The 14039-nt window shown below is 38.5% G+C and overlaps 1 protein-coding gene across 2 annotated transcripts in view; it reads right to left on the reverse strand.

Moving 5' to 3' along the window:
* NAV3 (neuron navigator 3) overlaps nucleotides 1–14039 on the reverse strand; it is a 270447-nt gene that overhangs the window by 181638 nt on the left and 74770 nt on the right. For both annotated transcript variants that reach the window (XM_074902825.1, XM_074902824.1), the window contains exons 2-3: nucleotides 10664–10781; nucleotides 9892–9944 (exon numbers count right to left, since the gene is read on the reverse strand). In XM_074902825.1, the coding sequence (XP_074758926.1) occupies nucleotides 9892–9944; nucleotides 10664–10781 (171 nt within the window). The remainder of the gene's footprint in view (nucleotides 1–9891; nucleotides 9945–10663; nucleotides 10782–14039) is intronic.

The following is a 14039-nucleotide window of genomic DNA, read 5'->3' on the forward strand; positions in this document are numbered from 1 at the left end:
AAGAGATGGGTGTGATGGACATGCCTCAGTGGCATAGAGCTACTGGCATATTCCAGATATAGATTAAAGGAACAGGGGTTTCAAGGAATTGCTGGGGGCGGGTGGTGGTGTGGGGTGTGGGGTGTGAAGGAGAATAGTTGATTGTAAGGAATGGAAAGATCTTTTTCTGTTCAGCAATCTTGAGCAACAGAAGCAAAATGTGCATAACCCTAATTCCTGCCCTAACCAAGCAAACCCAGCCCTAACCTAACGTCTCAGTAGATTTCATGGATACTGATATCATCACGGTATAAGTACTTTTTATGACATGATTATTTCATTAACATCTAGATGAGTTAGACTTATGTGATTCCACACATTACTAGGACAAGGAATTTTTAAGCCTAAACAAAAAGGCTAATAATGATTTACATTTAATGAATAATGTACTTCTTCCAGCCTAGAAGAATAATACCCAGGATGTGTTCCTGTGGCATTTTGTTTTACAACTTCAGACAGTCAAATGCAAGTGACTCAGGGGAATATGCATCTCACTGCCTGATGTGAGTGAGTAGCTCTGAGCTGTTCTGTGAAGAGGGGCTGTCATAAATCCTGTGGTTCTTTTAATGTTCTCAGATCTTCTCTGGATGTAAAAGAGGACTGCTTGTTTCAGTACAGAACAAAGAGGTCTAACGAAAAGTTAAACTAGAATCAAATCATATCAGAAAAATGATGATCTGGCTGCCTTTTCCTGCCCTTCCTTTCCAAGCCTGTAATATTCTTAGGCAGGATGGATGAAGTTTCTTATCCTTTATGCTCTACTAGATCTAACACTTGCAGCCATTCTCCCATCCTTTCCTCAGCTTCCTCTTTCCTGCACAATAAAAACATGTTTGGTCTCTCACAAAAAGCCAACTGTTATTCTGCTTGTCTGTCTAGCTCTTGTCCCATCTATATTTTCTCTTCTGTTTCTAGTTTTTATAAATTTTAGAGTTTGTTCACAAAAGCAGTCGGAATTCCTGCTCTGTCAGTTTCAGTTAAAACAATCTGCCTGTCATCTTACTCAAACTGGCTGTTAATAACATTAATAACCTCTTTTCAGCAAAACTTGGAACAAGAATTCCAATTTTTTCATCCTTGAATGTCAAACATCTTTAATATTAACATCTTTAATCTCAGCCTTACAGAAATTCTATCCTCTTTCCTTTCTTTATTCCTTTCATTCATATTGTCCCAATTATTCCATAACTTAACCTTACATGGACCCTTATTATTCCCTTTAATTTTTTCTTTTGGGGTGCCACACACTTCTATTTTTGATAATCTCATTTTCATTTTTACTCTAGTCTTTATGTCAAGTTAATTACATCTGCATACAGAAAATAAACAATTTCTGCATTTATAGAGATGTTACTTCCTGCAACTATTCTTCAATTTGCATTATCAATTTGTATATTTACAGTTTAGATATACCTACAAGCATTGCTGTTAGCCAGAGAAATGCTAAATTCTATGGTATGCAGTGTTACAGAGAAGAGCCATGGGTCCCTAAAAGACATAAACAAGTTTATAAAAGGGGTTTGTTGATGTCTAAAACAAAGAGGAAGAATCCGGTCCTGAAGGTCAGTTTCTAAAATTTTGTCCTGCACTTATCATTTATGAATCAAGAGTTTGAAAGGGTTTATTTCACTCTCCAAAATGTTAAGTGCCCTGAGCAAATTAAAAGCATTCAGGTATGACCTCGTGCTCAGTATACTGGTTCAACAGTGGCCACTTTCCCACACATGGAAGGAGATCTCATACTGCTGTCATCCCCATTATTTCTAGATGATGACATGAATACATGTGTAGAAGGCTTGATAATAATTTTTTACGACTTTGATCTCCAGGACATGACATGAATTGTATGTCACAGGATTTCTCAGGCTTCAGCAATAAGCTTCAGGGCCCTATAAACCTGGAGCAGAGCTAAATTAAACTGTATCCTAGTAGTTACATTCCTATCATCAACCAAGGAAATATGGGAGACCTTAATGAGAGAGTCAGCTTGAACACTCAGTGAATGCCAAATGAATTGTAAATACTCTGAAGTTGATTGCAAGTGGCTGTATGTGTCAAACATGTCCAAGAAAGTTTTCCCTGGAACAGCTGAGGATAGTCACTGGGGAAGAGTGTTGGTTCACAAAGGGAAGATCACGCTCTGGACCTACCAAGGAAATGAGAGGACTTGTCCAAGACAACATCTTCAGAAGGATAGATAAGACATGCTCCTGGCTACGACAGTCTTAAGCACTTTCCTGGGAATCCCAGTAAAGGCACAAGTTGAATGTAAATCACCTACCTAGTGAGGACTCTCAGAAAACATAGCTAGTTAAGTAAAAAATTGTATGGGTCTACTTGAAACTACCATCAGAAAATCGGAAATCTGAATATGTATCATGTCGAGGAGTGTCGTTTCCTGAAGAGATAAACATCTGCTTAGATCCTTTCATAATGGACCTCTATCGGCTTTGCCTTCTTCAGTCGAGAGCTGCCACTGTTGCAAGATAGAAGAGACTAGACTGTGAAAAGAAGTATTTGTCATCCCTGTGGCTCCAATGGGTATTTTACCCACAATCTTGGGGAAAAAAAAAAAAAAAATTGCATGAGGCTTTACTCTGACAAACTACAAGAGCTGGATTCAGAAATGCAGAATTAACTGGTAATTAAATCCTTGGGGAGGAGGGACACCAAAAGACATATAAGCTGCACATTACCATGAGAAATTCTTCCTAGAACGGGGAGTGTGATACTTCCTGCCACCACTTACAAAGTCCAAGGAAGAGCTGCAGTTGATGGGAGCTGGGTAACATGTAGGGACAGGCTCAGCAACACTGAAGGCAAAATGTCTTCATAAAACTCCCCTCTGGATAACACCCAGTCTTGAGGCCACATGAAGTTATGGGCAATATGGGCAGTTATCAAGAACAACTTGGAGCCCTTTGATCTATTTTGTTGTCCAAACTCTGACTTTATCAATGGGAACAGAAATCCAAATGTGGACTTTTAATTAAGGCGGAGCAGGGTCTGCTCCAAGAGGTAACAAGTCTTTTACTTTACCCAAGGAAGCCCATAAAAGAAAGTTCTAACACAGACATGACTGCTCATCTCCAGTGTGACCAGGCCCTTTATAACGTGCCTGGCAGAGAGGGAGACTTGCAGAGCAGAGGGGATTTTTAAGATGATACTGTAAATTCCCACGCTAAGTGCACATGAGAAGGCAAAAGATATGTCATGCGATCTGTATTGCCACGAAGTTGACAGGCTGGAGAAGGAATCATGTTTACCAGCCTTCTCATGGCTGTACCCATGCTGTGTACAAAAGGTAAAGGTATCAATGTGCAGATTTTGATGCTGTACATTGAAAACTTCTCTGGCAAAGAAAAACAAGTATGTACATTCCTGATGTTGGCATTCCAAATAACCAATGATCTGGATTATAATAATCTAGAATACAGGTGCAATGTCACTGGAAGGAGAATCTTGTCTCTTTCTCTGTTCCAGATCTGAATACTCTCATGGAAATCAAAATAATCTTTCTAACAAGTTGCCAATGTAAGCAAAACTCTTAATCTTCCCCTGATCCATTTGACACAGTCCTCTACCTAGTACCTGGGCATATTATATTCTTCAAGTCTACTCTCCCCCAAACACCCAAGCTATGATTATGTCTTGCAAATTCTTTCTATGTAGTGCAGCTAAAAGAATGAGTTTTCCTGTCTATAAACACAGGAAACTTCTCACAGGACCTCGTTATTTTTTTCTCTGGCTTTACTGAGATCACTTCGCTAGACATCATGCTGTGAAACTGTCATCCTTTTAGAAAAGTACTTAATTTTTTTATCCTCCTTCAGGTTACTCCACTATCAAATCCCATATATCCCTAACCTACCACAGAGGACAGGGAAATGAGTTTTTGACTCTGTCCTGCTCATATTGTGAGAAGCCATTCCTTTTGACTACATTTTTAAACAGAGGTTTGTACCAACTAAGGCTGTTTTCTCAGGCCTTGTCCTATCTCTTATGCAAACTGCATCCTCCCTAAAACAGAGCTGTCTTTACTTCAGGCTATTCACATAATTTCTGAAAACTAAGTATGTAAGCATGCACAATGGAAATACAGCAATGAGACTACTGTCTTGTGTTACATTTCATTTAAGCACACCAAGCCTACACAGCTAAGAAAACTAGAGTCTCTTATTCCCTTGTATTTTCACAAAACTCTCATAGCAGCCAGTCATGAAATCTGTGAAGACCCGCTGATAGCCATGGGGTGAGAGTCTGAATTTAAACAAAAGGCTTTAAATTCGCACAGGTGGAACTGCGGGAAGAAACTGTCCTGAACAAGAAAGGAGCTTGGATTAGTTTTAAAAACTCAGACTGAATTTCCAGTTGGAAGGGACCATATTTCTACACTTAGACAAAATTATCTATACATTTCAACGTGTCACTCTTTTGTGAAAGGATCACCTGGAGCTGCTCCAAAACACAGAAAGCATACCTTGAATCCATACCTCCAATCTCACCAACAACTGCACCAGCAAAGCCAGAAAATTCTTACACGGTTCAACACTATGCAGACAGAAAGAGCTCACATGTGGGCCCACTTGACAGTGAGCATAGGGATGAAATTTTCAGGCTTCCCCATCCTCAAAGAGCTCCATGTAACCATACCCCACAGATTTTCATATGGAATTCTATGGGTCTTAGCAGAACCTGTAATGCTTACTTAATACAAAATTATCCTGTTTTTCACAAACAAATTTTAGACACAGAATGCAATGCTGATATTTTTGTCCTTGGATATTGACATTCCTGGATATCAAGGGATGCTACTCAATAGTGTCTGCCCAGCACAACCCTGTCAGAGGAAGACTGAAAACAGGTGTCTGTACTGAAGGGATGTATGCATACTGTAGGGCCAGTATACTCTGTGGCACACTTAGCAGTTTCAGTGTCCACCTATTCATCCTGTCCATAGGCTGACTACCTGTTAAGAAGAGATCTGCATGAATCTCATCCACTTGCAACCTTGGCTTTCCCTGGAGGAAAAACCCAAGCACATGAGCAGAGAGGGAGCCGCCAGGGGCTTTTGTGAGACAACAGGAACATGACAAAGCACATCTACCCAATAAATTACAAATCAATGTCTACCAGTATAGACATGGTCACTTTGTCCTACTTCAGCTTCAGGCTTCACACACTTTTTTAACTATGTCATAGAAAGTTCTCTCTATCACAAAAATGTTCCCTCATTAAGAAGAGACTGATTCACTTAGTCCACCTTCTTCTTGCTAAAGTACACAATTTTTCTTCACTATCATAGAATAAAGCAAAATGCTGGCATTCTTGTGGATCTTTTCTGAAACATTTCTAATTTATTAACATCATTTTAAAGGAATTATTAATGATATCAAGTACAATGTAGAAATGATCTTATTAGTTCTGTACATATACTGATTCCCACTTTTAACAGATATACTACTATTCACCCAAAGATGGTGTCAGCTCTGCTAACTACAGCTTTTATTAAATGTTCATATCCATTTGGCAATGTGCCACAGCTCCAACACCTTTTCCAACTCCCTGATTTCCAGGATGTGGTAAGCAAGACCTGTATTTTTATTGAACGCAACTCCCTCTGTTGGACTGCAGCATTTCTGTATCCTAAACCATAAAAATTACCTTTGAAGCATACCTTTGGTTATATAAACCAGTGGAAAACTGTGTCAAAGATAAGACTGACAAAATGAAAACCAGTCTTCATTAAATGCATGCAACTACATCAGAAGCCTTTTAATAAGAAGGGTCTCTCCAGCCCTTTAATAACTCTGAGAAAACCCCTGCTACCAACTACAATTAAGGAGGCTTTTGTTCATAGATGTGTACTGGCATAGACAGCTCTCATGGGAAGTAGCAAGAGTGAAAATTCTAAGGAAAAAAAACCAGCTAATAAGACAACATCAATCTCTGAAGGAAAAATCAACTCGAAAAACAATATACTAAAAATTTTTGGCAACTTTGAATTTATTTTACTATTTATGCAGCTGAAAGCATCGTAGACTACATGAGGAAAGAACAGAAACATTAGTTTTGTAAAATTCTCTAAGGACAATACTGCAAATGTCACCATAAAAAGATTTTCAGTTTAACACTTTTTGATTCTCTTGCATTTCCTCTGACAGCCCCAGGATGGATTAAATTCGATACTCTGTGCTCTTACTATAAGTTCAATATGATCTGTTTAGAGACAAAACACTGGAGATCTTCCAGTACATTTTTACTCTGTTCAGGAAGAAAAATAAAAATCTGAATTCTTCCTCTTTAGACCATTAGAGAAAAGCGTTATAACGTATTTTCTACCCATGCACTATCATGCTTTTTCTAATGATGGGGGAACTTACAACAGAAATTAAAGAAATAATGGGTTATAAAGAAGCAGAAAGGAATTATCTTTTGGTTGTATCAAAAAGTAAGCCCTTGAAAGACCACTATCTTCTAAATAAAGATGATTTTAGGTTTTCTTAATTGATAGACTTATAGTAATTCATACAAGGAAAAGATAGAAATGAATGTGGTAATTTTTTACATTGAAGGGATTGAAATAAATGATGAAAAAAAAGCTCAACTGCCATATTCCTCCTTGAATGCACAGATGTAAAGAAAAAAATAGGCAAGACAAGCAGAAGACTCTATATGACACTGTAGACAGACAATGTATGTTATAATACAGTTAATTATCTTAAAAATCATTCATAAGAAATACTAGAATCTTTTTAACACACTAGATTTACACCGTAAATAAATAAATCTTGCCAATTCTCTTGCAAGTTTCATTTATTTAAAGTTTCAGAGATTTGAATATGAAATAATTTATTCCCCAGTACATCTCAGGTTCTCAAATTCTGTGTGTAACATCAAATGTGTAAGCATAATGACAGTCACGAGGATCCTGGTAAAGCTAACTATGTTGAAACTGGATGCTGTTGGGGTTCACAGGTGTTAATTTTTATGAATGTGGACCTGTGGAGCCAGTTCAACTTGTCTACAAGTACTTTATATATCTCTGCTGAGACGAGCATAGAGTGCTAATGCAAGACATTGCATTAGATCTAACTAAAAGAAAACGAAAAAAAAAGCATTTTACACCTATTTAAAATAAACATTAAAATATGTTTACAAATTACGGCAATAGCTGAATTGAGATGCCTTAAATATAACTTGAAAGATGAAGCCATTGGCAAGAAGAAAACCAAATGGTGAGTGAAACAGAATCTGGGAATATTAGTAGTGATTAATTATGAATTGATATCACTATTATCTACAGGGTATATGAAGTGTTTTCAGCAGAGGACAATCCATGTCAGTGCTCTCTAGCTTCCTTTAAGCTAATAAAATGTCTTAGACATCACCTCCTCTGAAGGGTATCAAGTGACAGATTAATACAGAAAACATTTCTCCTTAATTGCAAGTTATGAGAGCGAGGATCATGAAAACACATGTGAAAGAAAAGGGTGGTAGGATTCTTGAGGTTTATTAATTTAAAATGTTAAAATGGAAGTAGTGAATGAATGGTAATAAACATGCTATAGGAATATTATTACTGTTGCTGATTTGATGGCTGATGGCAGACAAATCCTGACAGGACACAATGCTACATACTGGCATATGTCAAACATGTAAACTAGCTTTGACCACTCTTACATATTTTTCTGCATGTCACAAACAACCAAGAGAAAACTGCTACAAGAAGAGAATTGGCTTATCATTAACTGAGTGGGCTAACAAAATTGAGCACTGTCAAGGGAAATTTCCATAAAATACGATAAGATGGTGTGTTCAGCGAGGCTAGATCAGTGCACAACCCAAAGGAAACAAATGGAGAGCAGACTCAAAAGCTGGGGTCTCTGAGATGCCCTGAGAGGAAAGCTGACATGTTTGAACTATTTTAACTTCAGTACATTTTAAATTTCCTAGATCAGTCAAAGAAATCAGCAGTGTAAAATCAGTATGTCAGAAGGCAGGAAAATGATCTCATCAGACTGTAGAGATAAAACAATACAATGAAGAGATCAAATAAAAGGATGAAAAAATATATTCTATTTCTATCAAGTTAAAGTGGCTAAATGTGACACTTTAGCACTGTGCAAATACTGATGTACGACTATGTACAGGAGTGTTTGAAGCATCTGGTTTGAGACCCAGAGCACCTAAGACATAATCTTTGGCCTGACTGAGAGATGTGCTTACAGGGGGAGGAAGATGGCCACAAAGAGATTCCCACAGGTACTACTGCAGCATGGGAATGCATTAACCATGCTTCCCCCATAACTGCAGCAGAACTAGAAGAAAATCCAGAATCCCTATATCACATAAAGATTTACCTATCAACAGGCAACGTACACAAATGTCACTTTGGAGATGAAAACGTTGCTAAAGTGAATAGTTCTCTCTGCAGCTTGGCTTTCTCTCACGGAAATGAAGCTCGATAGACATCAGAGTGGTGGGTCCCTAAGCAATCCTAGATGGTCACTAATCACTTAGATAACCTCAGGAATCATATCACTTTTCTGTGTTTCTGTCTCTTCTTGTTTGTCTTGACTGTCTGGAATGGCAGGTTTTAATGTGATTAAAGTAGAGGGTGATTATCTCCTGATCTGTGTGTAATACTAGAGTTCCATGCTGGAGTTCCCAACATTCTCAGCCAGGGCCACTAGGTGCTGCTGTAATATGAGTAATTAAAATAATAACTATTATTAAGGAAATTGCATATTCTTACTATGGACTGTTTCAAAAAGCCTGAAATCCAGAGAAAAAAACTTATTCTAAACCTGCACATTTTTTGAAAAGTAAGAAGCAAAAGACCCAATTACTCACTTCGCTGATACTCAAAATTTTTCCTCTTACCTTTTGAAGCTTTGTAGAAAAAAAGTTGCAAATACCTTCCTCCTTTAAAAAATGCACTGAATAAATGCAATTTTTTTTCTTCTTCATTTCACTTGTTAAACCCAGCCTCAGCAGTTTACTATCTCATCCAAATTCATTATACTAAAAAATCCTTGCCCACTACTGAATCATGCACCTTATTCACATGCTATTTGGATGTGAACAGAAAGGCAAAGTCCTCAGCATGGGGGAACTTGACTGGAAGTGCAAATGCTTCAGTAAATGCATGGTGATGTTACTAAGTCTCAGATTTTGTACCTGTCAGTTCCACAGCCTGCTAAGGAGGCTTTATCTTATTAAATGTAGTTGACTGGCCATAAACACAGTAAAAGATTAAGAAGACTCCATACGAATCACAGTCACAACATGCTTCTTGCCTGAGAGTGTTAAAATGCCTTTAAGCAGCTGCCAGCTATAGCTCAGAGAGCTATATGACTGAAGTGCTATTTCTGAAAGTCTTCAAGTCAGTGCATCTAACTGGACTTTACAGTGGACAAACCAAAAGGCTACTTATATTCAAAGATAATTTGGCAAGTCTTGTTCATCAAACCAGTTTTCCAGACACAAAGACTCCACTTAAAATTTTGTTCTTGGATCTACTGCCCTTAAAAATGAAGTTAAATGAAATTATCTGAATCATCAGAAGAACAAGGCTGCTAAAGCAGCTCTGGATTAATTACAAGTGATGAAGTTTTGCTGCTGGGTTACCTCAAGTCACAAAGTTAGCAAGCACAGAAATGAAGTTACAAACACTAAGCACATGTGGGGGAAAAAAAAAAAAAAAAGTACGAGGAACACTATATGAGAATTAGGACTTTATGGTAAATGTGGGACAGAATATTCACAGTCTAAACAAGTCATTATTAAAAAGCATTTTAGAAAAGTGCAGAGGTGCCAACACAAACTAGAAATATATTTTATTCTTACCATTTGAGACTGGCTCCGGGGACAGCCATTGATATCTTCAACCTTTTCATTTGCTAAACAAAAACAGTGAGGAGAAAATAAGAAGTAAACAATGAGATAAAACTTTCCTTTCTAACCCCTGGCCAAAAAAACCCCCAACAAAAAACCCTAAAAAACCAAACCAAACAACAACAACAACAACAAAAAACCAAAACAGAAAAAGAGCAGAAAAGACACAGCAATAATAAAGTGCACAGGGGTTTGTTGACACAGAGCTCCTTTCTAAGTAAAGCTCAGTCGTACAGTAACAACACTCTTGTTAGCAGCAGTTGCTTCCACATGCCAAATCATGCAAAGGGGGAAGTGCGAAGGAGGTCGCTGCTAATTCTTCAGCCCCTGCAAAATAACTGCTGACATGAAATCTTCCACAATTGTCTTTGCAGGGTCAGGATACAGTTTCAAGGCATCCCAGAAAGTATGAGCCACTCCAACTAACAAAATGCACACATGGGAGACATATGGTTTAATGGAGCATTCATTTCTGACAATTCAAAGTGTGTACGATACAGTTCTGGCCATTTAAAGTATGGTTAAACAGCCACTTCCAAACATGCTCACATAAACATATTTTTTAATTAAGACAAGGATGAACCACACAAATATCAGAGACATATGGACCCAGTCAAATTGTATTATTCAGGGTTCATCTTATTGTTAAATACATTCAAGTTGAATTATATACTCCCCCATGCAAGGAGTCAGCTCACAGTGCTTTTCTCAACCCTGGTCTTACCGATGATCTGGATGATTTCTGCTAGCAGAACTCCATCTGCAATGTCCTGTTGCAAATCCTTGATCAACCGCTTGTGGCCAGATTTTGCTAGGTAGTGGTTAGCCCAGTCAGTGTAAATCTGCAGAGCAGAGGGGGAGGGCAAGGGAGAGAGGGGGAAGAGAGAAAAGAAGACAATAAAAACCCTTAAAACAAATGTTGGCTTGCACACCAGGACTATTCTGGATCACATTCCCATTTAAGAAGTTAAGAAGTCAGCACCAAAGGAAACATTTTTAAAGTGTGTTTTTTGTCCCTTTTTTTTTTTTTTTTTTAACCGCCCTGCCCCTCCCCCTGCCATTCTGCTTTATTTTAAATTCAAATGATTCAGGCTGTTTCATGAGGGTTCAAACTTGCTGTGACCAAGCAAAATTCCCCTTATGACTGTAAAGGAAACTCCTGTCGTAAATCAGTCACCTCTACCGCAATTCTACCTCCCACCGTGTTTCTACCTCTATGCATGCCCCACCAACAACTTTCACACTCTGGGACTGCCTGAGAGAAAGTGATAATGGAGATAATGTGCCTGTGCTTTGGTAAGAGTTCATCGGGTTGTCACTGGTGATTCCTCACCCAGCGATGCCTCCGTGACACTTTCTGCAGTAATCACCATGTCCCGCCACGTAGGGACAGGTCATTTGTCCCCTCGCCTATGGTTCAGCACGCTGTAACGTGCACAGAGGAGACTGAGAGCACCAGATGTACAGTAGTCTCATCGCTTGAATTAGAGTATATATTCTGGAAATATGCTGCATCCATTCTCCGCCAAAAGAGGAGGGGGGAAGGGTGAGACTGAGCAGCACTAAATACTCAGCAACAGGCAGCGTAAAAGTGGCACTTATCAACAAAAGGTTGGAAAGGACCAGCTGAGACACATCCTCCAAAATAAGGAAGGGGGGATGTTGAAGAGAGAAGTTGAAGGTATTTCATAAGGCATATATGTACACAGAGAAAGCATTTGGGAACCAGGTTCACCTATGAAGAAATAAGAGGAACAGACACCTTCACCTATGTACCGAAGGAAAAGTGCACCCCAAGAGGTGCTCACACCATCCCGGGGTGTCCCAGCAGGCAGAGGTAGCTTGGACTGGTGAAGCTTGGTGCAGAGGTGTCACACAGCTAGAGGGTATCAGTGGCTCCTGACAGCCAGTGCTGGCCTTTCATGGGATATCCATGGCCTCTCTCCCCACCCCAGAAAAAGGACTTGTACAGACCCTCCCGCTACTGTGGGATGTTACCACTGAGAGACAGCATGTATGTACAACAGCACCACTGTGTAATTAAATATAATATCTAAGGTTCTTTCCCTGCTGAGATTATTTTTCGAAAATGTTGAAACTGCACCTCTTTCATAAAAAAATATGAGCTCACTTTATAAACATTCTTTTATTTAACCTCATAGACCCTAGGGAGGAAGGGGTCAGAATCCCATTCTGTGAACAGAAAAACAGAGGTCAAAGCTATCAACTACTTGCTTAGTTCACCAAGGAAATCTGTGACAGAGCCAGGCTCAGATGAGAAAATAGATGCAATTCCCTGGGTAATTACCCAGAAGACCAACATCTACTTTTCACCCAGCAAAAGTATCACCACCCAGTACATGTTCACATACTAAGGACTCCTTCACTATCTGAGTATCTTTATCACATCTTTTCTCCCTTTTCATTAAAAGAGACGGAGAATTGTTTGGTATACTCTATTTCTTCCCATATTCCTGCAGGTGGATCACCAGCTGGTTTGTCATAGCTCTCCTGACAGCTTTAAAACTTTAGATAACTCCACAGCGTTAAATAGTGGAAGTGGATTCAGCTTTCCCATAGACAAAAAATGCTGCTGTTAGATGGAGCCTTAAATTTCCCTGCTGCACCCAGAAGTCTCAGAAGTCTGCTTCAGTCACCTGTTTTCACTGACACTCTTTTTTCCCTATTATTGCTGAGTGACATGAAAGGCTCAATTAAAAAGTTGTTTAAAGCCCACGGTAGCTAAGAGGGTATTTCTTCAACTACATAACCATATATAATAAATGCTAATGTGGAGTCTCTAAAGACTGTATGAACATGTATTTAGAACAACATGAACTCATGATGATAAAAGACACATACTACACCCATAGCATCATGTATTCCCTACTACAAGTATTTCAACTTCAGTCATTCTTCTAAAGTAATGTCTCAGAAACATTCTCTGTACTATTACTATAAGCAGAACTATTTTTTGTATTCCAGTGAAACTGATCCACTGGAACATACAAAATACCCACTAATATTATTTTAGGTTAGTTTCACATTACAAATAAAAATACTTTACTAAGCATTTTCTTTTTCATCTGTCACACCCACACATAATCTGGTGTACCAATTTTAATTTTGACTACAATTTGAATTATCCTCCCATTAAGCAGCCAGGGAAATTTCATTCTAGCACCTGCTTTGCAAGTTATCTAGTATTAAAAGAATGGACTTTGCCCACCCACTTAATAATTTTCTTTTGTTATTAATTTAAAAGTGACAAGCATAAAGAAGGTAAGCAGTGTTTTGTTAACAAATGTTGATAACCCACATCACATCAGTGGCCCTGAAACTTTACTGATGGTTTGTACTTTGATAGTTATGCAATGGTGGACAAAAATATTGAGAGGAGGCAGGGTAAATGAGGAGTTTTTTAACTTCAAAAGTATTCTAAAACAAACCAAAAAGGTGAAGAGTTTTTGATGGAGACAATATAGCAAACGAAAACCCAGTTGGCAGTGGAATGTCACATTTAATTTCCTCTCTTTCTGTAGGGATCACCACTTGCTTCTGTTTCCCCCCTTCCCCATAAGATGCCTTTCTCATTCATCTCATTCTTCCAGGGACCCAAGTGCTCAGTAGTCAGTTGTAAAAAATGAAAAGCATGTAGACAGACACATGAAATTCTAAGGATGTACACATGCCACTATATTCTTTTTACATTAAATTCTCTGATGCAAATATAATAGAGAATCCCATCCTCTACATGTATCCATGTAAATATGCACTTCTTAGAAATTTGATCTTAAACTCCTTGTGAAAACATAAAGACCCAGCATGCATCATCATTGAAAATACTCAGTTTGCAAAGGATAGAAAAATCATGCAGACCAGAAGATTAAAAAATCAGTAACTTCATGCAACGGTTTGCTTTTTATGGGTGCTGCCATTTCATTGGGTGCTGAGTACCTCTAAGGAAGAGCTGTGCATTCTCCCCCTCTTTTCAGAACTGGTAATAGATCATTTAGTCTTGCAGTAACTGTACAGTAATGTTTCCCCAAAATCCTCTTATTTTAGAATTTTCTATGAGTTTGTTTCAGAAACTCACACAT

Source organism: Athene noctua, chromosome 3 (genome assembly GCF_965140245.1).
Source record: "Athene noctua chromosome 3, bAthNoc1.hap1.1, whole genome shotgun sequence".
Taxonomy (NCBI): Eukaryota; Metazoa; Chordata; class Aves; order Strigiformes; family Strigidae; genus Athene; species Athene noctua.